This window comes from Apis florea, unplaced genomic scaffold (assembly GCF_048593485.1).
Source record: "Apis florea isolate Af1SG1 unplaced genomic scaffold, ASM4859348v1 contig_3068_pilon, whole genome shotgun sequence".
Classification (NCBI taxonomy): domain Eukaryota; kingdom Metazoa; phylum Arthropoda; class Insecta; order Hymenoptera; family Apidae; genus Apis; species Apis florea.
Window position 1 is genome coordinate 955,051 of NW_028256700.1, and position 23,310 is coordinate 978,360.

General features: G+C 29.5%; 4 protein-coding genes and 1 long non-coding RNA gene across 7 annotated transcripts in view; 2 read left to right on the forward strand and 3 right to left on the reverse strand.

The window, feature by feature from the left end:
* Positions 1-1,444: 1,444 nt before the first annotated feature.
* On the reverse strand, positions 1,445-5,068 carry LOC100865651 (BTB/POZ domain-containing adapter for CUL3-mediated RhoA degradation protein 3). 2 transcript variants are annotated; one of them, XM_003690880.4, is made up of 5 exons: positions 4,551-5,068; positions 4,040-4,352; positions 3,768-3,966; positions 3,466-3,616; positions 1,445-1,588 (listed from the first exon to the last, which is right to left on the reverse strand). In XM_003690880.4, exons 1-5 carry the CDS (start codon positions 4,711-4,713, stop codon positions 1,581-1,583), a joined length of 834 nt encoding a protein of 277 aa, XP_003690928.1. In that variant the 5' UTR covers positions 4,714-5,068; the 3' UTR covers positions 1,445-1,580. The 2 variants fall into 2 exon arrangements, with proteins under 2 accessions (XP_003690928.1, XP_012350409.1); XM_012494955.3 differs by lacking the exon at positions 1,445-1,588 and having other exon boundaries at positions 3,156-3,616; positions 4,551-5,064.
* IFT20 (intraflagellar transport 20) lies at positions 4,562-6,392 on the forward strand. Of its 2 annotated transcripts, none has more exons than XM_012494961.3 (3): positions 4,562-5,214; positions 5,825-5,979; positions 6,161-6,392. In XM_012494961.3, exons 1-3 carry the CDS (start codon positions 5,091-5,093, stop codon positions 6,272-6,274), a joined length of 393 nt encoding a protein of 130 aa, XP_012350415.2. In that variant the 5' UTR covers positions 4,562-5,090; the 3' UTR covers positions 6,275-6,392. The 2 variants fall into 2 exon arrangements, with proteins under 2 accessions (XP_012350415.2, XP_086764410.1); XM_086908284.1 differs by having other exon boundaries at positions 4,613-5,214; positions 5,864-5,979.
* A 1,873-nt stretch (positions 6,393-8,265) lies between these two features.
* On the reverse strand, positions 8,266-13,164 carry LOC100864628 (protein phosphatase 1G). Its single transcript, XM_003690872.4, has 8 exons — positions 13,061-13,164; positions 12,431-12,572; positions 11,551-11,899; positions 10,441-10,720; positions 9,527-10,280; positions 9,275-9,419; positions 8,712-9,167; positions 8,266-8,621 (listed from the first exon to the last, which is right to left on the reverse strand). The coding sequence occupies exons 3-8, from the start codon at positions 11,659-11,661 to the stop codon at positions 8,379-8,381; spliced, it is 1,989 nt and encodes a 662-aa protein (XP_003690920.1). The 5' UTR covers positions 11,662-11,899; positions 12,431-12,572; positions 13,061-13,164; the 3' UTR covers positions 8,266-8,378.
* A 2,594-nt stretch (positions 13,165-15,758) lies between these two features.
* Positions 15,759-23,310, forward strand: part of Hs3st-A (Heparan sulfate 3-O sulfotransferase-A) — a 135,839-nt gene continuing 128,287 nt past the window's right edge. Inside the window, exon 1 of the mRNA XM_003690881.4 lies at positions 15,759-16,180. The gene's annotated coding sequence lies outside the window, so the exon portion shown is untranslated. The remainder of the gene's footprint in view (positions 16,181-23,310) is intronic.
* Positions 19,833-20,539, reverse strand: LOC147657615 (uncharacterized). Its single transcript, XR_015292141.1, has 2 exons — positions 20,414-20,539; positions 19,833-20,347 (listed from the first exon to the last, which is right to left on the reverse strand). It is a non-coding gene; the product is annotated as an uncharacterized LOC147657615 (long non-coding RNA).

Consider the following 23,310-nt stretch of genomic DNA (forward strand, 5'->3'; position numbering starts at 1 on the left):
ATTTTACTTATTTTAATTCGCATATAAAGAAAAAATAGAAAATAGAAAAAGAATAGAAATAGAATAAAAAGACCGTCAGTACCATCAAAGACATTTTTTTAAAGAATTATCTTTTTAAAGATAAATTGAAAAGATGGCATTCTTAATTCTTATTCTATCTTACCCTGCTTTTAAAGAAATATTAATACTCAAGAGTTGCTTATAATCAATTTTTATTCTATTTTATGATTTCAATATTTTTATTTTATTTCTATTCTCTTCTCTTCTATATAATAATATTGCTCTATATATTTCTTTGCTTTTGGCACATACCAAATGACCATAAACGAGATATCAAGTGAATGCATTATTATTATTTCTTTTTTAAAAATATAACCTTTAATGTAAAAAATATAGATATTGCATTCTCGGTCTTACAATATACCTGAAAAATGCAGTACTTTCATAAACATCTATAAGATATTATATAGAATATTTATTCTATTTTTTTTTTTCATGTTGAAATTTACTTTTTCCAATTTCAGTCATATATATCACTTAACATTGCAAAATTTAGAATAATATTAAAATAATTAAGGATCAGATAAAAAAAATGCATTAAATATATTATTTTATACTTCGTCTATCATCATTTAATACTCTGAAAATACAATGCAAATAGAATATCCTTTATTTTTCATATCTGTATTTTTAAGTTCCACCATTATTTTTTTTCTCATTCTTTGAATAAAATTTAATTTTTATTATTCAATTCTGCAAAGTATTTTTAAATTATTTATAATGTATTTAGTAATTTATTTATTTATTATTTAATTGCAAATAAATTCTATTATTTTTTATTTGTTTATTTTTTTATCATATTTAATAAGAATTACTACATGTAATATTTTTACATTTTGTAAATATGTTCTTTTAAACAAAAATTGGAGAAAAATTTTTACAAATCAGTCTTTTTCTAGTAAATATGCATGTAGAATATATAAATAATATATTAGAACTATACATAAATAATTCTTTGAAACATGAATATTATTATTATTATTAATGTTATCTAAATCTAATCTTATATTATAATTTTAATTTAATGTATTTTTCATAAAATATAAAATATAATACTATGATTATTTTATCGTGACAGAATAATAATATTTACATATATATCAGGGCCATTTATATCTAATAGATAAAATTTGACATTCATTTTTGTATACATATATATGATACTACAATTTAATTCTTAATAAATTTTGGCAAGTCTGCAAACTCATTTGTATATTCATTTTTACAAAAAAGATAGATAAATATATATATATGGAATTTTAAAAGTGTAGACAAAAAGATATTTGTTATTTGAGCAATATTTAAATATATTTCTAAATTTTTAATTAATGAATAAAATCATTTATCATTTTAAATATTTAAAAAGGTAATCAATTCACCCGGATACAAGACAAAATTTTGTTATATATTTTTAAATAATTGTAAAACAGAAATATTATTTAGTTATACAATGTGGCCAGATAAAAAATTTCGTTGATTTAATAAGTAGACCATGGTTACCCCATGTATGATGGGACGTACTAGTTTCCTGAAAGAAAAGATAAATAATCAGTACAATTTTTAATTTATTTTTTGACAACAACTAATTCTACTATTTTTTAAATATGGAAATATGTAATTTGAATAAATTTTATATTTCGTGTCGGTTTTACCTGACAAAGGAGGCCACTAAAACTGTGCTCTACTGTGAGGTTGAAAAATTTAAGCAATAATGTTTTGATTAACATAATATATATTGCATTTAGCTTAACTTACATATTACATAATTTTATTAAATATAACGATTTATAATAAATAATATGAAATATGAACCATATTCATTATCTACAATTTCAAATTTTTATTATATAAATTTATAGGAACATGAACTTTTTTCTGTTGTATTTATATTGCGATATATATATTATAAATATCGTCTTGTATTCGGGAGAATAATATAAGTTTTTTTAAAAAAAAGAGAGAACTTAATAAATAATTTAAGGAAGGATTATTGAATTTTATGTACTGTACTACAGTAAAATAACTGTAGATTCAAAATTGGAATACATATGGTCCCTTCATTGAATATGAGTTTGCACCATATTAAAAAGAATATATTAAATTAGTTTGTAGTATTCATTGAATTATAATACATTTGTTTTTTTTTAATGGAAGTGTGTAAGCAAAATAAAAAGCATCAACATGAGAAAAATATACCATATTTTGGAATGATATATAGAAATTAACACAAAGCTTATATGCTTGTAAAAATCACTGTCTTGTTTATAACAAAAAACCAACATTTTTAATTTTAAACTAAAAACCAATCATATTATAAACTAATTTTTAAATTATATCAGACTGGCTTATATACTCCACTGTAATTAATTTACTGGCAGTGTTTACTCCATATCATCTTTTAAGCAGTTTAAGATAATTCTTAAATTGAAAAATGCTCAAGCAAATATATTTTTTTATATTAATTTATTGAAACATAATTTTTTTCGTAAAAAAAGAATATAAACATATTGGTTTTATAATATATATATATATATATATATATATATATATATATATATATATATATAATAATAATAATATATATCTTAATCAATTAATAGTAACAATATAACTATATAAAAATAATAATATTTATAATAATATAATTTTATGTTTTGCAAGTTTCTTATATATTTTCTTGATTTTAATAACTGCTTAAAAGTTGTTATAGAGTATAAGAGTAAATAATTCCATCAGTCACAAAATGGCAACTTCGACTTATTTTTGTTTCACGTCTGACACGAACATTTGGCACATAAGTAGTACTCGTATATGTGTTCTCTTAAAAATACTTGTTTTCAAATTTACGATGTGAAAATAAAAAATACGAAAACGTATTCTTATATTTTATATATCTCGATATCTTATAATATAAATGTGAATAAATCCAAAACGAATTGTGTCATTCAGTTCTAAAAATTTCAGATATGTGAAATAATTAGAATGTTTAGATATAGATCAAAGAAGTGAGTAAGACAATGCAATGCAATGAAGTGCAATGCATAATATAATTAATAATCAATTTTAATCATACTTCATTTTTCGCTCAAGAGAATACATAAATATACATAATATATATATATATATATATATATATATATATATATATATATATGTGTATGTATATGTATGCATATATATGTATATGTATATTATAGATATCTTTATCTATAAATATGCATGTATATATAAAATTTTGTGTACGTTTCCTTTTTTACACATCTTACTTTGTATTGGCTCGTGTCTTAAGGGCGAGGACTCGAACGACGCTAAGGGTCGCTGGATTAGGAGGGGTAAGAGAGGTAAGATTGGGTCAGTTGGTATTTTGTTTGTTGGAGCGAAGGCGAGCCAAGCCTGAACGCTCACCCTCTTCTTCATCTGATGTACAAGGTGGTGCACCACTGACTGCACCACGTGATGATGTTGCTTGCATTAATTCTTGATCAGGACCATTTCGATGTTCATATAACAAAATATTTAATGTTTCTTCATAAATTCTGGCCTCTGGAAACTCAACCTATATATCATGAATTAAATTTTTATTTCTTTTATTTATATTGTAAATGAATTATGTTACTATATAATAATATATAATATATATTATTATATATATTTATAATAATAGATAAATATACAATCAAATATATTTTATATGTGTTTGATATTACCTTTGTATGTTTTTTATCAGTTGTATAAACAATGGAGTGGCAACAAACTTCTGCAACTTTGCGACCATGACCATAAAATGTCCAACAGCAAATTTCACTGGAGCCAATTACATCTTTAATAAATAACACTCTACGACCAAATCTAAGGGACATTTTGTCGAACAATTCTATGTTTTTCAAGAGATTGTCATCTGATGTACTATAAAAGACAAGGCTTATTATATTTATTCATTTTTTATTTCATTGCAGTTTTATGAAACAGATATTATCACCTTGTATATGAATACTTGTTATTATGTCTATTAACAAGCAACTTCACTACTGGTTTAGTAGTACTACTAATTAATAATTGCTCTTCTTTCTGAGAAGTAATAAGTGGAATTCTACAAATAGGTTCTGCTTCTCTCTCTTTTCGAAGAAGTGCTTGTTCACAAGATTCAGCTAGCTCGGTAATACAATAATATTTTGCTTCTGCAAGTAATTCTGCCATTTCTCTTGTACTTTCTGGTAATGGAACTGATCCGTCTCTTAGAAAATTTAAGATTGTTCCAAAATGTTTTCCACACCTATCTATTAATATCCACCCTATAAAATATATTTATATATTTATTTTAAAATATAAATAAATATAATAAATAAAAAAATAATTATATTTCTTTAATATTATATTTATATAATTATATTTCTTAAATAAAAAAAATAAACAAGTTTTTTCAAATTTCATATATTTTTATAATATTATATGTTTTATTAAACATAATAAAATCAAATAAAATGTCACACCTTCGGGATCTGTAAGAATTTCCATGCGACCACTAAACATAGCACGTAACATAGTATCATGTTTTTGGAGTGTCCCTAAAGTAGTGTAATGTAAGGAACCGCCGATATTGAGCTTGACATATTCCGAAGGATATTTAATTCCCGCTTTGTGATTTCCAGACATTACGAATAATGACAATATATCAGATCGTCAAATATCAATGTTAATAAATAATTAGACGAGAAAGTATATCGATTTTTAAATGTTAAATATAAAATTTAATAGAGAAAGAACAAAGCGTTGTGCTTGAGCGCCAACACAACGATAAACGATAACCAATAGAAAGATATTTTACGTGGCATTTATTAATCTCATTTTAAATATTAAAATCTTATTAAATAACACGATTTTTTCACTACTTTTTTGTGTCTTACGACTCGGCAAAAAAAATATAGCCTATCGTATTCCCATTTTGGCGAGTGACTAGTACAAAGAAACGAAGACTAGTTCTAGATACGCGCAAGCGCAACTATCAGTTAATCGTTTGTTTATTTAAGAAAATGGCTGACCCTTTAGCAAAGTATGGAATTTATATCGATGATTTAAGTAAGATTCGTGTATTAGAACCAGAAGTTGCAAATCAGACAAATAAGCTTAAAGAAGAATGTAAAAATTTCATTTCGAGTAAGTCTTAGTAATTAGAAATCATTATAATTATATAAACTAATATGTATTTATTAACATTTTTGACATATACAATTTGAATAAGAAAATATTTTTATGAAGTTTGTCAATCGACTTACCTCGTTATTTTTTATTTTTCGTAATTGATAAGTATATTTTCAATACAAAACAAATGCTTGTATCTACACTTACATCCTTCTTTATAGTAATTGCTGCCATCTATATTGCCGCCTTGATCGGTATTTCAAAAGAATCATAATAAATAAAAAATCGTATATTATTAAAATATTATTAATTAAAGTATATTTATACATTTATTTATTTTCCCATCATACGAATATATTTTTTTAAAATAATTTATTGTTAAAAATCATCTTATTGAATTATTTCTAATAACTTATATTATTAATAATAATAAAAATAGTTAAATTCATAATTAATATTTATTATTTTTATCCATTTGAATTGATCTTTATGTATATATTTTTATTCATAATTGCAGTACAATTTGTATCTTCTTTAAATATTTATTTCATATGAAAATAAATTTCAAATGATTTAAATTCGTTTTATTTTTCATTCGATATTTATTGTGTCTTTTCTTTACTAGAAATTATTGAATTTCAAACCAATTCCGATGAATTTATAGAAATAATAGATCAAATTGCAAATGAGGTGGAAAAAGAAAAAATGAAAACTATTGGAACCCGAAACTTGCTTCGATCTATTGAAAAAGAAAGGGATGCTCAAAAACAACAAATTCAGGTTGTTTCAAAATTAAAATATTTTACTGAATATTAGTTATTTTTGACAAATGATTGATGAATCATTAAATCAATTATTTTAATTTTTTATAAAATTATATAAAAATGTATATAATTGATAAATAGATATATTCAATAAATTAATTTAAAATAATTTAAACATTTATATGTATTAATTGCAGGCACAGATAGTTGAAAAATCTATGGAACTTGAGAGACTTCGTATACAATATGATTCTCTAAAAAAAATCGAAATGGAACAATTAGAAACTATTGAACAATTAACAGTGAATTAAGAAGTTGAAAAGCTGAAATTAATATATTTCTATTGAATATATTTTGAATGTTTGTACTTTTCTTTAAAAAATAAATTGATCATAAAATAAGGAAAATTAATAAAACTATTAAATATGATTAGAGTGACATATATTATGAAACAAAATATTTATACATAAGTTTATGACGAAGTTTGTAATTAAGACGGTGTCGGAGTTTAAACCTTTCTTAATAAGACGGCATCAAATGTACATACATATCGTGAAGGTTCTGAACCCCTGAATCAGAAAGGCACATTAGTTAATTCTGAATCATTCTACGTACGTTTCTAATATTAATATACTAATAATCATTTTGATAATAGTATTATTTTTTCTTTCTCATAAAAATTGCGCGATTGCTTTTCTTTTATAATTGTAAACAATATTGTTATATAATTACTAACAGCCGCAATTACACGTGAGCATACGGTTGCAGAAGATAAATAACAATATAAAACTTGAAGCAATCTTAAGATATCGCAGGTGATCAATTTATATTAATTATTTATCTAACATCTATATTATTTTATCGAATATAAACTTTATATGTTTTATGAATAGACAGTCGTTGTCCTTATTATACTGGTGAAATAGTGATATAATGAAAATGACTTGAAGATAAAAAAATTTATCAAGTTGCTAGAGCTTAGTTATTAAAAATTTTTCTTATTTATATATTCTAATTATATAGAAAAAGAATTTCATTAATTATATGAAATGAAAAACGATATAAGCATATAATGTAGGTACAATAATTTGATTAAAATAAAGCATATATTTCTTAAAAACATATAAATAATTTAAATATTTTTTTTCACCCTTACTTTTTACATTTCTTATGATAAATTAATTTTTTTTAATTTTAATACATATCTTATTAATTTTCAAAATGTTTGTATGTTTAAATATATTTAAATTTAATCTATAATTTTATTGTTCTTTTTTAAAATATTATTTTTATGTTGTCATAAATTTACAGAATATCTCATGCTGTAAGATATTTAAAAAAAAATGTTAAATATTTTAAGTAGATAGTATTCTGTAACATAGTACATACTCTTTTAACAATATTTTTAGTACAAGATCACAAATTAGCAATGCGTAATACGCAACTGTCTTCATTACACAATACAGTTTACACATTTTAAGACTACTCGCACACCCATCCATTCAACCACTATACCCAGGGATTCAAAAATAAAGTTTATTTCGTAAAAATAAGAAATGGTATCGTGTTGAATTACAAATATAAATCCTATAATCTAAATTTATAAATATGTACAATTACATATCTACTATGGATGTTATCTAAAAACTCAAAGAGTATATTTTATAGACATTAATGGAGCAAATAGGATGACATAATTAAATTTATTTAATAAAAATATAAAATAACGAAAATATCTAAATGTAAAAAATTTAGAATTTCAAAAATTTATTTTTAATCTAATCATTATGGTACCTTATGTTATTTATATAAAATCTTACAAGGCTTTGATTTAATAAATGATTTCAGATTGATTTTATTTATACTTATCATCTATCTTATCATTATTATAGAAAGTATTTATGAAGTGAAATATCTATTATTTCATTAATATATAATACAGAATCGTTCATATGACTGTCTATATTTTTTTGTACATATTATCAAAATGTTAGACTATATAGTACACTATCAAATGATAATAGTGTAATTCTGAAAATAACTGGTTTTGAGAAAAAAAAAAAAAAAAAAAAAAAAAAAAAAAAAAAAACCGTAGTTTTTTTTATATCAAATAATAATAATAATAATAATAAATAACATAGTTATTTATTTTATCAAATGAAGTTCCTAATATTGAAATATTAGTAGCAAAGTATCATCCTCATATGCTCCAATTTATCAGTCTGCCTTCAATAGCCAGCTATAACATACTTTACATGATATTTAAAGTAACTGGTATCGATCACCATTGAGTATCCGCTCAAAATTCATTTTTTTTTTTTTTTTTTTTTTTTAGAATTACATAATTTTACATAAATTCACATTCACTCATCTGTTTCCAGAGATTATAACAGTTTATAATATTTAACACATTTCTCATATAGTTGTTTCAGTTTTAAGTCGTTTACAAGATTTCATTGTATCATCCTGCATAATACAATCATTATTTTCTTCTGTCAATATAGATGGCGATAGTGACCTTTTAACAGTACATACATCAGTAATAGTGCTATTCATTACAGCATTAGTCGACGAATTAAATTGTACTATTACAGCTGTCATATTGTCGCATCCTGTACCATCTCCACAGGTATCGGGTGCAAGACAATGGTCAAATAGCTATAACGTAATAATTTTGTTAATAAATAATATTTATTTTAAATCAAATTAAGGGAAAAAGTAATTGTAAATAAGATATATGTTTTGTACCTCTTCACAGATTTTTGATAATTTTTCATAATTTTGAGTTAAACGAGCACGAATAAATTGTACAACATCTTGACTTGACATGAAATTCCAAATACCATCACAAGCAAGCACCATAAACTCATCTCTTTCTGGTTCAATTGTAATATGCCTTACATCAGGAAGAGCAGAAATCATTTGCTCTTGTGGTGGCAAGTCTGCATTTTGTTTGTAAGCATGGTCCCCAAGTGCTCTTGATAAATTAAGGCCACCATTTACTCTACCATCAGCTGTAACTTTTCCACCAGCTTTTACTATACGTTCCATTTCTGGCTCATCTTCGGGTTTATGATCCAAACTAAGTTCAATAGCTTGACCATCTCTACATAAAACACAACGGGAGTCTCCAGCATTTGCCACATATAATTCATTATCCTTTAAAATTGCAACTACTGCAGTGCATCCACTATCATAACCTGGCTGTATAAATGAATTATTTACGTACTTTATGAATTATTTTAATTTAATTATCATAACACAATATTTTAAGCTTAAATAAAATGTATTTTGGAAAAAAACTTTCATACCTCTTCTGTATCCATCATAAGACTTTCACTATCATCATCATCATCATCATCATCAATATTACCATCTCCATCTTCATCTTCTTCATCTTCATCTTCATCACTTTCATCTTCATCAATATCTTCTATGTCATCTTCATCACTAAAACTTTATAATTGAAAGTAATATATAATAAAAGGATTATATAAATAACTAAAATTTGAATGTTTAAAATATAAAAATAAAAAAATTTTTACTTATAAAATTATTTCTACCTTTCTGGAATTCCATCAAATGTTTCATCATTTTCATCATCATCATCATCTTCAGAAACTTCACTATCTTTTTTTAAGAGAGTATGATATAATGTAACAGGTTGAATTCTTCTTCTACCAGTACTAGTTATCCGTTCTTGTTGTCCTGCATCTCCATTTTCTATTGGGATACATGAACTACTTGAAACATTATCTCCTCCACCCTTACTACTATCTGCATCTCCAATTTGCTTTGATTCTGCACCATTTATTTCTACTTCATTTGCATTTGACTCTATAGATGTAATTTTACCAGGACTTGTTACTTCCTTGTTTACATCTTCAGAACTATCTGGCATATCTGCACTTTTTGTTGTTTCTACATCTGCTGTAGATCCTACAGGTGTAGATGCATGTGTATTTCCATTACTAGTTGAATCAAGAACTTGTTCGGCTTCATTGTTTCCAGGACATTCTGATTCTTTTCTTTCCATTGTACTAGATAAAGTTGATCCACACGGTTGACTGGAACTACTCACATCAGTTTCATTTGTATTCCATGAAGATGAAGATGATGAACATCCTGCACCAGATGATGAAGAACTTGCTTTTTCTTTACCTCTTCGACCACGTAGATAAGGACTTGCAGAACATACTCGTTTATTACATTTTTCATTTTTTACATTAGGATTTGATTCTGATTGATATTTTGCTATTACTTCTTCCAATGGCATTGTTGCCTCCATACATAGATTATTAACATTTTCTTCTTCATCTATGTGCAATGTAACGTATGAAGACAACTTTATTAAATATATTTTTGTACAAAGAAATAGATGGAACAAACTAATAATTATGAAATATAATAATTAATAGTTTAATTTAGGTTAATATAATTTGTGTAATAATATATTTTAATATAAAAAGAAACGCACCAGATTCATTTAACTCTTCTTTTTTCTTATCTGAAGTAGATGTTCCTGCAAGTTCTTTGAGAATACTAACTACCTCAGATTTTTCAAGTGTAGCATCAAAGCCTAGAAAGGCATCAATTAAAGCTTGTCTTATATCTCCCTTTTTATATGCGTCAGTTTGTTTAATAAAATCTGGTAAATTATTTGCACAATAAGTTGCTACTTCATGACCACCATGGCCATCATATACAGCAAATAATGAAACATTTTCATCAAAATCTATGCAACAATTATGTGCATCCTATAAACAAATAATTATATTTTATATTATATTTTACATGGATATATTCCAATTAATTTTAATTTTATATAATTAAAAATATTTTTAAAAAATTGTTAAATATATTCAATAATTATTTAAAAGATTAATTTCAAATGTTTCATATCACATTAATCAATTAAAATGAATATATAAATATGAAAATTGTTAGATATATATGTTGCATAAATAAAATAATTTTTTTTTTATATTATTGTCATATATATATTTCAATGAATAGATATTTTCAATAGCCAGAATATGTTAAAAAATACAAATCACATTATTTTAAAAAAGAAATTTTTGATAAAATTTTTAATTTATCAAATTGTTATTTAATGCTCTGTTATTTAGAAAATAATTACTAATAAATTATTTTAAAATATGTAAATATTATTAGAATATTTTTTAGAATATAAGTTTAATAGTTATGAAATATATAGAAATATCAAAGTTTTAGCTTTTTATATTAGTAATAATAGGTCATTAAATTAGTATAGAGAATAGAAGTCTTCATAAACTGAAAAACTTTCATTTCAGAAATGACTTCGAATTATGACAATGAATATTTTTAATAGTACTGTTTTGTTCATAAGCGAAACGTCGGTGCACTGTTGTTTCTATAAGCACGATATTTGTCGTTCTCGAATCGAATAGACTGAATTTCGCGCTTCGACACATAGATAGATTACGCTACGATAAATTAGAATGAATGTCGTAATAGCTTAGCGAAACAGAGAACCGGCAAACAGTTCTCTTATCGAAACGAAACTGGGTAACGGTGCACTGGCCGCTCGAGAGTTTTAGCTTACCTCTTGACTAATTCGCCAGCCTTGCATGGAACTCGCGCCGAATGCGACATTCTTGCCCACTTCATCGCTCGACACTTTCTTTGTAATCGGTTCTGACAAGTATGCACCCATTTTCGTTTAAACCGGCAATCTTTCAGTCGATTCTCTAGCGTCCGCGTAAATAACACAATATCTTGGTGAAATTACTATTCACAAGCGCGGCGCACAGTCGTTAACTAGCCTCCATGACCGGTTTGGGTTTCTGTTTTCACTGCGCTGCTAGCTCCACCTAGTCCGCCACTTTTCTTACATGCGCACTTTGTTTTCGCGCCAAACTTTTGACGATTTTTAGTTACTACAGAATGGCGTTCTGTGTTATTTTGCAGAAGCATATGTTTTTGATCATAACAAGACTTATTTTCAATTATGAAATATGATAAATAGTATTATATTATTTAATTTATCATTTATTTTATTGGAAATAAATTTATGGATTTGATAAACAAAAAATACATTGATTTACAAAAAGATTAATAAATGATTCTAAAAGAAATTTCATTGTATAAATTATAAAAATCGATGAAATATTTTCGAAAATATTTTTTTTTAAATATTATAATATCATATAAAATTAAATTAAAAATATGTACAAAGTTTTAAAAAATATTTATGAAAGTTATATAAAATTTTTTTTAATATTTATTTGTATATTTTATATGTATATTTTGTATTAATTTAATAATATTTATAGAGCACAGTTATTTTTATTAATTTTATCTATTCTATTTAAAATATATAAGCGCATATATTATATATTATCTAAAATAACGATTATATCTAAGTAACTTGCAACTATTATGAATGCAAATAATAATGATTCGCATTCACTGCTTTTACATACCATCTAGAATAACCTCATTTCTAGGTACTCGAATACCTGCTTCGAATGGATTGTTCTTTAGTAAATCTGTCACGTTTTTCTCGTTTCGTATACTTGACCTCCCAAATTTTTGAGTTTATCCTTTCGTTTGAAAAAATATATTCTAACAAAAATCAAATAATTGATTTGCAGGCAAAAATAATTGAAATAATTTTTTTTTATAATCTCTTTGAAAATGATTTTAATATTTTCTACAAAAAAAAATCTTTTAATCGGAATAGAAGATAATTGAATTCAAAGATATTTTGTATAGAATTCCATAAAAATAAAATATAACCGAAAAATCCAACAAGAATGTCACTCAAGAAAGACATGAGATTATTTAAAGTTTCTTGTCTGATTGTCCGTTACAAGTATGAAAGCCAGATTAATAGAATATGAATATAGAATAGAGAAAGAAGAATGTTCTATCATTGTTCAAGCTCGTATCAAAATATACCAAAATTTCTGTTCAATTAAAGATTTCTATTATTCATCAGATTCCATCATTTTAAAACAAGGAAACAAATAAAGCTATCTAAGAAAGATCTTAGAGAAGTTAATTGTACATGAACTGAAGAGAAATGAGATTAATAAGTGACTGAAAATTACCGACGAAAGGAAAACTTATAGGTTATGTAATTGCCGAGTGTACCGATGATGCATCGAAAGCTCTGTCTATTTTAATGGTAACAAGATGTGTAGAGATGCCGTACGATCCGGGGAATGGTGCAGCCGGTCGTCGAGGTCGGGGTGGTTGGCGAGGATGGGTTTGTGTGTTGCGTGATGGTCGCCGTTTATCGATTCGCGCCGTCGTGAGGAATGAAGTCGCGGATATGTTCTATGCCGTATCGCACTCTCTCACCTCTATGTGTATATCTCTGCGTTCCATATAAACGCATCTATGCAAATAATGTGCCAGCGAAAGTAGCAGCGCCATGCAATCTTCCTTTACTCGAAATCGTTTTGATATTGGCTGATGTCTAATACAAATATTATTTAAACATCTATAAATATTGTCTCATATTTTTTTTTAAAAATCTGGAAATTGCTTAAAATTTTTGAAAAATCATTTCATCTTCTACTATTTTACTTGAATTTTATTCTTTCGATTCTTTCTTTTTTTTTCTTTCCTTGCAATAATGATTCGTAAATAATTTTAATATAAATTATTTATAATTTATATTAATTTTTTTTTCCTTTTAATAAAAAAAGAATTAAATTACGAAAAGCGATTTAGAATAAATAGTTTCTTTTTTTATATCACACACAATATATATATATATAAAAGAATGATTAATAAGTAATTGCAAACGTTGTCTATTAATGAAAAAGATCGCGTGCGCAGGAAGTCAATTACCTCTAGATACAAACACGATATTTTCAATGAACGATTGTAAAATACTGAATGAGACTTATCGGGATATATCGTATTTTTACTTAATCGAAATATTATACGTATTATAATTTTCTGTAGAACGTATCCGAAAGATTCAATAGAAAAACGAATCGTTTTAACACACGTTTTAAATTCATCTGAATTTTATATCTGTATATAATAATATATTTTTGCCCAAATGTTTTCAATTCAGGAAAATAAAAAAAATAAAATCTACTACTCTTCGTATACATTAGATTAGATTTTGAAAAATAATTTATATTTATTTTATCTCTGTAATAGTTTTTATATTATAACATATATTAATTATAATGATTTTAATCAAGTTGTTAAAATATAAAATTGCACACGTTGTAAATAAAGATCTTTCTATCTCATTGTTGATGATGGATACGTTGAAATGTATCGTAAATCAATTACCGGTTGAATGCACAGGTCGAATCACCTTTTTCCTCCAAGTCACATGCATTTCACGTTCTATTTGATAATAATCATGTATGCTGCAGTGAATCTGGGTCCGCACGTATACATGCACGGGGCGTTATAGGAATGCATACTAAACCGAGCAGTGCCGCATCTACATAACAAATGCGGAAACACATGATTGCACTGCACAATCAAAAGAAAGATCAGTCGAGTCATTTTAAGATATATATCTTTTACTAGTAAAATTAAAAACTCTTTAAAAAGTTTTTTTCCCGATATTTCAACAAAATCTTAATTATCCAAGTCAACGTTTCCACTCTACTATTGTAATTCTATTTTACAGGTTACAAGGAATAGAAACTTTCATCGAATAGAATAGTTACTACTTTATTAACCCTTGTGCATACCGATTGGAGAGAGAATAACGTTTTCGTAATAAGTAGTTTTTCGAGAGCACCAATCACAATCGTGGAACAATCTTATTGGAGCAGAGCTTATATAAATAATCGAGTTATACAAATCGCGGAAATTTTGAATTATCTATATTTTCACTAACATTATATATATATATATATGATTTTAAAATTCTGCTTTATTCATACTGTTATAATTTATTCATTAAGTGATCGGTTTAAGTTTGCATATGCAAGAGCAACTATTTTACATTAGTGCATAATGATTCGATACAGTCATCAGTAATACATTGTGAAATCGATCATACAATTGTGTATCCACGGGACAGTCTTAAATTTCGCGTTCTAATAATAAATCTTTAAATATAAAATTAAATGCATTGTAATCCAAGTTCAAGGAGACGATAAATAAGAGAAACGACGATCGAAGCAAATTAGTCGGAGAGTATAATTAAGCTTCATCTTTCAATTTTCTACGCTCTTACGTACAAATGCGCGTAATAATAAATGTATTACACGAACAATTCGGAATTGAAGCTTGGTTTATATTATTTTTGACAATGAAATAATTATCATTGTAGAATAAAAATAACAAGTGTATGTACATCAAAATTTAATATCGAGTGTAATTTTTCATAAACCATATCAAATATCCATACATACAGTTTTACATTTTCATTTTGTGACAACGAAAAGATCTATAATAATAAAAACTGAATCGTCCATATATACGTTGAAATCTGAAAGTTGGTTTCTATTCAAAGAAGCGTGCATCAACATAAGAAAATTGTAGTCAATGAACACGGAACAAACGAATCAGCTGAAGAGGCAAGCCTCTTGTCCGAGTCGTTATAATTAACTCTCGTCTTTCGAATTTTCCGCGCTTCTGCGATTGTGTACACGAGTCGGGAAGAACGAGTAGGGGTAGGTGGTTGGCTACGGTCGGTGGTGGGGGCTAAAGTAGGGGAAGAAGTAGCGAGGGTTTACGGTGGAGCAGATAGGTGTCGCGTAGCGATGGAGGGGGTAACGGGTGCGTGCGAGCGCACGAGCCCGCCAGTTCTTCGGTGAGGCTCGAAGAGGTCAGGTTAACTCTCGTCACTATTCCGCTCGGTGGAACGCGAATCGCTCTCAACTCGTGTACACACAAGTGCACGCACGGTTCTTCTATTTCGACTTGTCACATTGATAACGCTCTTTGTTTGTATCGTGAATAGCTATGAAATACGGTCGAGACGCGTAAACACTGTTTTCGTTACGTCGCGTGTTCGGTGCTGATCTCGTCGAGTACAAGGGCGAGTCGTCGTCTTCTCTCGTCGTTGTTATTCTGCCTGGGCTGTTTCTTTCGGGCCGAGTGGTGCAAATAGGTGATTTTATGAATTCGAGATCAGAAGTTCACCGCCATTTGGAGGATCGTTATTAGAATCTTGGAGAGTTAAGCAGCCACTGTATGTTCGTCCGCGGCCTAGTGACCTGACCTTGGGTCGGCCCGACCAGGTGTGTATGTTAAATGCTCGTACGTATAGTCGCATTGTATTCGCGAAGAAAACGGCGACTATCGTGTTCAGAGTCAGCTGTGCGTTGCTGAATTCTTACCCGTCGTTGGTGTGAGTGTAACGTCGAAATAGACGGAAAGAGAGATGAAAAAGAGAGACATGATTCGGGATAAAGTTCGCACTGTTACCGCAACACCTATACACATTGCCAACTCGACCGCTTAACGTGGATACCTCGTACACCTCCGGCTGCTTTGTTTGGATAAGAGGATTCCGAGCTGAGTGTTTGCCGGTTTGCATCGTTTCCCTCGATGTTTTTCTTGTGTACATGTCCTCGCAATGGGGTAAAACGTTATCCTTCGATATGACAGTCAGCTTTAGGAACATGTATTGTGATATATGGATATCACGTCGTCTAAACGATATCTTTTAACAATCTTTGCTAGTTGATGCTCATATGAGATTGCAAAAAAAAAAAAAACGCGTTTATTGCGTATCATTTGTTACTTTCTTCGATACTTGCTTGTACCGTTTCTTCTTCTTAACGGTGATTGATTGCTTTTAATGTTGGTTTTTTATTCGATTTTAGTTTTTAGAAAACAAGCTTTTTGGTTCGTTTCGTGGTCAAAGACTTTTTTAAAGAGAGAGAGAAAAGGAAAGAGAGTAAAAAATATATAAAAAGCTTAATTTTACGTTACGATTTTACATTTATCAAATATAAATATAAATATAATGTATTTTTAATGAGAATATTCCTTCGTCTTTAGGAATTAATTTGTCTTTTCCACGTTACGATACGTAACGAATTAATAGAAATTAAAAAAAAATTACCATTAATATCTATAATAGGTTAAAAATATTTTAACTTCAACGAATTAAGATCAAATTCTTGGAATCACGGAATAGTTGATATTTCAATTTTTCAAGTTGATTGATTTATAGAGTAGATATAATGTATTTTCTGGAGCGATGAACCTGTCCAGAGTGATTTATTATTAAACGTGTGATAGTTAACGAGAACTCGAAATCCCATTGTGATTTATCAGCAATTTGAGAGGAGCGTGCGTGACGAGCCCTAACCGACACCCTGAAACAAAGATACTTTTTCCATCCAGGAAACGGTCGATTAACATTTGTTATACATCGCGTGCTGATTTATTTGAAACTTGACAACAGCTCGTGCCTGTTGCTGTTCCTTCCATTCGCTTGAATCTCCTTTTTTACGTCTTTCATTGTAATCTCCTTATTGCACGTATTTGATAAGTTGAAGTGATATAGCGAGTGACAAATAATATAATGAAAAAAATATATCAGATTTCTGATATTTTTTTGAATTTTCAATCGCTGTAAAGTTAAATTTTTGTATAAATATCTTTCATCAATCTTATTTAAAATATTTAAAATCGGTCGGATATTTGTATTTTATAATTGTTGAGAAAAAAAAAAATATAATTTTTCTTTGAATAATGTTTAAGAGAAACGGATATGCTTATTAAAATTTTTTTTGTTACTGCAATATTCGATTTAGAAGAAACGTTGGTACGTTTCACTGCGACGTGAGTCGATTGTCGGTTTAAAAAGTAATCTATACTACTGGGATTTGTTCTGTGTCGAAGAAGATTCTCAAAGAATGCAATATCCGGCAGCACATGATACAAACGTATGTCGATTCGCAGTTGTTCAAGCAGGGAAAAGTATCTTTATTCTCGTGTGTGTGTGTGTGTATTTTTAACGTAGAATAAATTTCATTAAAAAAAAAAAAAAAAAAAAAAAAAAAAAACGATGAGATTCATATTTCAAAAATTTATCTTTCAATTATGCATAATAAAGAGGAAAATAATTTTTAAAATTATATCCTCAATACGCGAAACGAACAAACGAAACGAAACGTTCACTTATTACTTTTCTTTCTCACAATTGTGTTTAATTTCTTTCTTACAATTGTATTTAATTATTAACAAAACGTGGAAAAATTTTTCCACGTTGGAGAAACGAAAAGGAATATTTTGTTGTTCCATGGAAAAATTCTTTTACTAGACTCGCGCAATCTAAATTTTAATTGAGTCGGCATTTCAATATCGAAAATCTTTCCGCCCCTCCTCCTCCTCCTCCTCCTCCTCCTCGCGACTATTTCAGATTATACTCGGGAGAAAAAAATGTAATGTCGGTAAGAAAAAGTATCCGTTCGGTCGGTGGCCATTATTCTTCTTATTCGGATTGATGAAAGGTTACCTCATTCGGGATTGTCGATGGTGAAAAAGCGGCGTCCGTGGTGAAAACAAACGTTGAAATTCACTTTGTTACCACGTTGGTTGTAATTAGAACGCAGTCCCGTCGACTTTTCTTCCACGTTCCTTTGTTTTCAACCAGTACGTAGAAGAAAGTACGAGTACAAAGTGGTTGAACTCGAAAAAAAGCTGATGAGAAAGCACGAGAAGAAAATTTCTTCGTCGTGCACGATTTCTTTCAAAGTTGGTGGCGCTATTCCCTCCTCTATTCTTGACGGCTCGTCCCGCCGTCACGTTATAGAAATTCCCAACCAAGCCTAACCTTAACGCGAGTTAACGATCAAAACTATCGTATTACTTGGACACGCGCCAAAAATTCTCCCCAATACCGTTTACCTTTCCTTCCAAGTATCGATTTCGATCGTCCAATTAGAAACCCTCCAGTTTTTTTTACATCTCTCTTATCCAATTCTTATATTTGTCGAAAAAGTAGCAATGTTTACCAGGACCAAGATTTGGCCAAATAATAGCGCGGCGAACAACGCGAGTATCAAAGCGTGGAAACATTTTGTGAATTTTAGATGGATATAATACTCGCGTGATTCGATATTTCACGTTTCGACGAGATAGAATTTAATTAGCATAGTTTAATAGGGAGGATAATAAAGTCACAGGACAGTTTTCAACAGCGACGATTAGAATGTTGTAAGATTATCGCGTGTTCGTAAGTCGGTTGTTTCTCGTTTTTTCCCCCCTCCCCCAATTAGAATTGCGCGTAATCGGATTATCGATCGAGAAACTGTAATTAGCATTACGCTCACATTTTATATACCACCGTCCGTGGTACACTCAGTGGTAAATTCTACTTATCGCGATGCTACGATGCGTTTCGTGTACATACTCATGCATGCACGTCTGCCATTATAATTACGATACGATAACATTGAACGGGCTTCGCATAATTAATTTTCCACCGATTTTTCATTGATTCTCTTTTCTATTTTTTTCATCAATTATTTATTCAACTCATTTTTACGATTAATTTCTTCACAGTCTAACGATCGTGCTAAAAAAAAAAACATTAAATTCTCTAATTATTAATCGAGCGACAAATCTATTCCTGGATTAATACGAATAATCTCGGATTAATCATTTTTCAAATTCTCTTTCTCGCCTCTTTAGAACGTTTGATCGCGTGCGATAATACGAGCCTTGTAATTGCGCGACACGAACAACTGTCGATTGCACCTTTCCCATATTCATTGCCTTTTCATATTTTTTTTTTTTTTTTTTTGCCTCCATTTCCTTCGACCGCAAATCTATCGTCCCGAAACTCCGTTTAGAACGAGGAAAAAAAGACAAAATATCCGTTGAATGGAAAATATATTATTATAACGCGAATCTTCCTTCGCAAGGATTCGTAAAATGCGGCCAACACGGCAAGTTTTGTACATAAATGTTTTGTTTACCCGTCCCCTCGGTCAATATTGTCTCTGTCCCTTCCCCTCTCCTCGTGTTTCCCTCCCATATATATATATATATATACAGGGGAGGAGCATCGACCAGAAAGAGGAAAGATTAGGAAACAAATCTGTGAACAAAGTGGCTTTGTATCTTTCTCTCTCTCTCTCTCTTTCTTTTTTTCTTTCATCTTCCTCTTTCGGTCGAGAATATCGATCGATGGCGGCTCCTGTTTCCATATACGCGTTACGAATATATATTAACGCATTCGATATTTTGTTTCAGCTTAATCAGCTTAATAAAGTTTAGTGGTTTAACAAGTTGGTTTCAGAAGGAAGCTTTCTTTCTCACTTTTCATTTTCCTCTCTTGAACACACGGAAAGTTTTCACGAGTGTTTACGGATCATTTGTCCTCGGCAGTGGCGACGGTGTTTCGATATTAATGATTGAATATTCATGGGGCGGGAATTATGTTTATCCTTGTTGTTAAATGGCTCAATTACCTTTGAATTATGGCGGGATGGATTAAAATATCAGAATAATACCTGGCTGTAAAACGGCATCGTTACGACAAGCAATTTCTCCTTCGAATCAACGTGACATACATTTGCATGATAATCGCGCATGATCGTTTAAATAATTTCTTCCCCGTTCAAGCATCATTTTTCAATCTATCTTATGAGAAAATAATAAATATTAAATCGTTTCAATATTAAAAAACACTCTTCGACTTGGAAAAAATTCGAAACCTGTTTCGTTGGCGTTGGCAGAAGACAAGTTACATTTAATCGATCGAGACAGTGCGCAAAAACATTTTTAATTAATACAGATAGGAGGGCGGGATACTCTTTTCAGGGTACAAACGTAATCCCATTCGCAACTTCTCCACTCGAAAAGTTTTTAGCGTAGTCGGTGTTGCCAAGTTTGATAACCCGCCCGGTATCCAGCCTTACACACTGTAGTAGCCAGTGCCTGGCTAGTTCGTCGATTCTCACGCAAACGTGCCAACCTTCAACACGTGGTTTTCCCTCCGACTGAACCGACTGCTCGATCGTATTACGCGCGTCTCTCGTCCCGTCTTTCGATCAACCCCTTTATTCCGTGTTTTTAATTTTCTTTCTTAAAATTAAATTTTAATATATATTTTAACAAGCGATCGATTTCCTCGGATATAGGTTATAAAATATGAATTTCGGGAACACCTTGTGAATTTCGGGATAACCGTTACACGATAAATGTTTTATTATTAAGTTTGAATTGCATATTTAATACGCGCGCTATAGTCGCCCGTTTAATTATTACACGCGCACTTATCACTGTCCGCCATTACGTTCAAGTGGTTTAATTGGAGATACGTATTAAGTTATAATTTATCGCCACGCCAATTTCACGGAATTGTTCAGGACTTAATTGCTAGATCGGTTTGTTGTCGAAAACATTTTCTCTCGCTAAAATATTTAAAATTTGAATCGTTGATATTTACGAAAAAAAATTTTGGGGAAAGTGTTGAATTATTATTGGTCGAAATGTGGCGGAAAGGAAAATCTGTTTTATTTATTTATATTCATGGAGTAAGAAGTTTTCGATTTTGTTCGAATGTAAACTCTTCGTTTCTGAATTCAGCTTTTAGAGAAATCGAGTTAATACGGGACAATACGGGAAGCGTAGTTATTTTAAAAAGAAATTGAAACTCGAGCAAGTTATGAGAGAAATATTCAAATATTGGTTGGCAAAGTTGTTCGAGAAACATGTCGCGCGATCGCGATACTCGAGAGGCAAGTTGGCCGCAATCGAGGATCGAATCATCCTTGCGATCCACGCTATGAGATTATCCGTGTCTTTCTGTGTTGGACGTGTTGGGGGGGATATATCTCTCGGTTAAAGAGGCAATGCTCGAATTTAAAAGCGAGATGTATCCAGCTTTGATCGATCTATCTTTGAAACTGTTGAAAAGTCCACTTCTACTTCTTGAAAGGTAAAACCTGAGTCTCTATTTCCGTGTACTTAATGTATTTATAGATATCTATATATATATTCAATCCGTTATTCGATTGAAGTGATTCGAATGAAAGCAAACAACCTTTTAATAATAATAATAAAAAAAAAGAAAAGATTAAAATACCTCTCTGGAAACGACGAACACGACCGATGCATAAATAAATTGAATATTTATGTATCTCTCTCTCTCTCAGTACAATCGCAACAGAAAATGGAAAGGCTATCTTCGAGAAGCGAGTTCGATTAATTGAAAGTCGATAATCGATGTATGTATATCGATGGGCAGCGAGGTTCCGTAACCATCTATTAAATTAACACGTATAACACATCACGAAATATATATTACGTTTCTTCAGAAGTAACGAAGGCACTTGAGACGTGTCCTTTGAAATCTACTTTCCTCTGCTCGAAATAGAACCACTAGCTGTACTTCGAACGTGGCTCGTATTACGCGTGGATGATCGCGCTCCATGAATTTCTCTATCCCACCAACCACGGCCAGCGTAGAAAAACGATCCCTTAACCACGTGACAAAGTGTGCTGACGTTGCCAGCTCTACCGGTTGCAATCCTGCCACCTTTGGCCGACGAAATAGTCCAAGAGATGGCGCACCTTTGGACGGATCATTAAAACTGTCTCTCGAATGCCTCTCGGGCTCGAAAGCCCCCTCGAGAACCACGCTTTTCGCGAGATGAAAAGTCTTTGATTTATCGTTCGCGACATGTCGTCTCGTTTGTCGAACGCATCGTTTCGATTTTCTTTAAGCACCATCGTTATCGTTCAATTTTCTTGCAAAGTTGCTCGAAACGAATCGAGCCAATCATCCTAGGTTCGGAAATTTTATTATTATTCGTCCACGATTGCCTTGTACTACTCCAAGCTGAACTTGGATCGATTCTAGTAACCGGACGCGGGCAAAATATTTAATAGTTGAATAAAGTTACTTGGATTATTTATGGTTCAAAATATAATGATAATTGTAACTGCAAACGGTCGAGGTCGCACGAAAAGCGGATCGACTATAATAGCTATTATAAATATCATTCAAGCATTTTAACTAGTTACTTTTTCAACGAATTAAATACAATTTATAAATACAATTTACTGTTTTCTTCCTCGTTCGACTATTCAAGTTTCTATAAATTAATTCTATCAGCTAATTAATTATTCATTCGCCAACTATTATAGACGTCCTTTTAAATTTCTTATTCATTACGGGACATCTTGGTTAACTTTTCCTCAAAACATGTTGTTCAAAGGTGAAAGTTATAATTGAAACTTAGCATTTTTTGAAAACGGATACGAAAGATTCATTTGCTCGACTTATGAAATCATTATTACCTCGTCACGAACTTGTTGCATTTTAACTTTGCATTTCGTCTATTTTATTCATCTTGCTGCTGAATTTATTGTTAACCCCGTAAATAAGGATTTTGTCTCTTGC

Bases quoted from the DNA above. Each gene is read 5' to 3' on its own strand.
- LOC100864628 (XM_003690872.4), bottom strand. From the start codon at position 11,661: ATGGGTGCATACTTGTCAGAACCGATTACAAAGAAAGTGTCGAGCGAT. The intron at 10,281-10,440 runs GTGCGTTTCTTT...CATTGCACATAG, and splicing joins AGAAGAGTTAAATGAATCTG to ATGAAGAAGAAAATGTTAAT. The intron at 8,622-8,711 runs GTACAAAACATA...ATTACGTTATAG, and splicing joins TATCAAAAATCTGTGAAGAG to CTATTTGACCATTGTCTTGC.
- LOC100865651 (XM_012494955.3), bottom strand. From the start codon at position 4,713: ATGTCTGGAAATCACAAAGCGGGAATTAAATATCCTTCGGAATATGTC. The intron at 4,353-4,550 runs GTGTGACATTTT...TATATTTTATAG, and splicing joins AATTCTTACAGATCCCGAAG to GGTGGATATTAATAGATAGG. The intron at 3,967-4,039 runs GTGATAATATCT...TGTCTTTTATAG, and splicing joins AACAAGTATTCATATACAAG to TACATCAGATGACAATCTCT.
- IFT20 (XM_012494961.3), top strand. From the start codon at position 5,091: ATGGCTGACCCTTTAGCAAAGTATGGAATTTATATCGATGATTTAAGT. The intron at 5,215-5,824 runs GTAAGTCTTAGT...TTTCTTTACTAG, and splicing joins ATGTAAAAATTTCATTTCGA to AAATTATTGAATTTCAAACC. The intron at 5,980-6,160 runs GTTGTTTCAAAA...TATTAATTGCAG, and splicing joins CTCAAAAACAACAAATTCAG to GCACAGATAGTTGAAAAATC.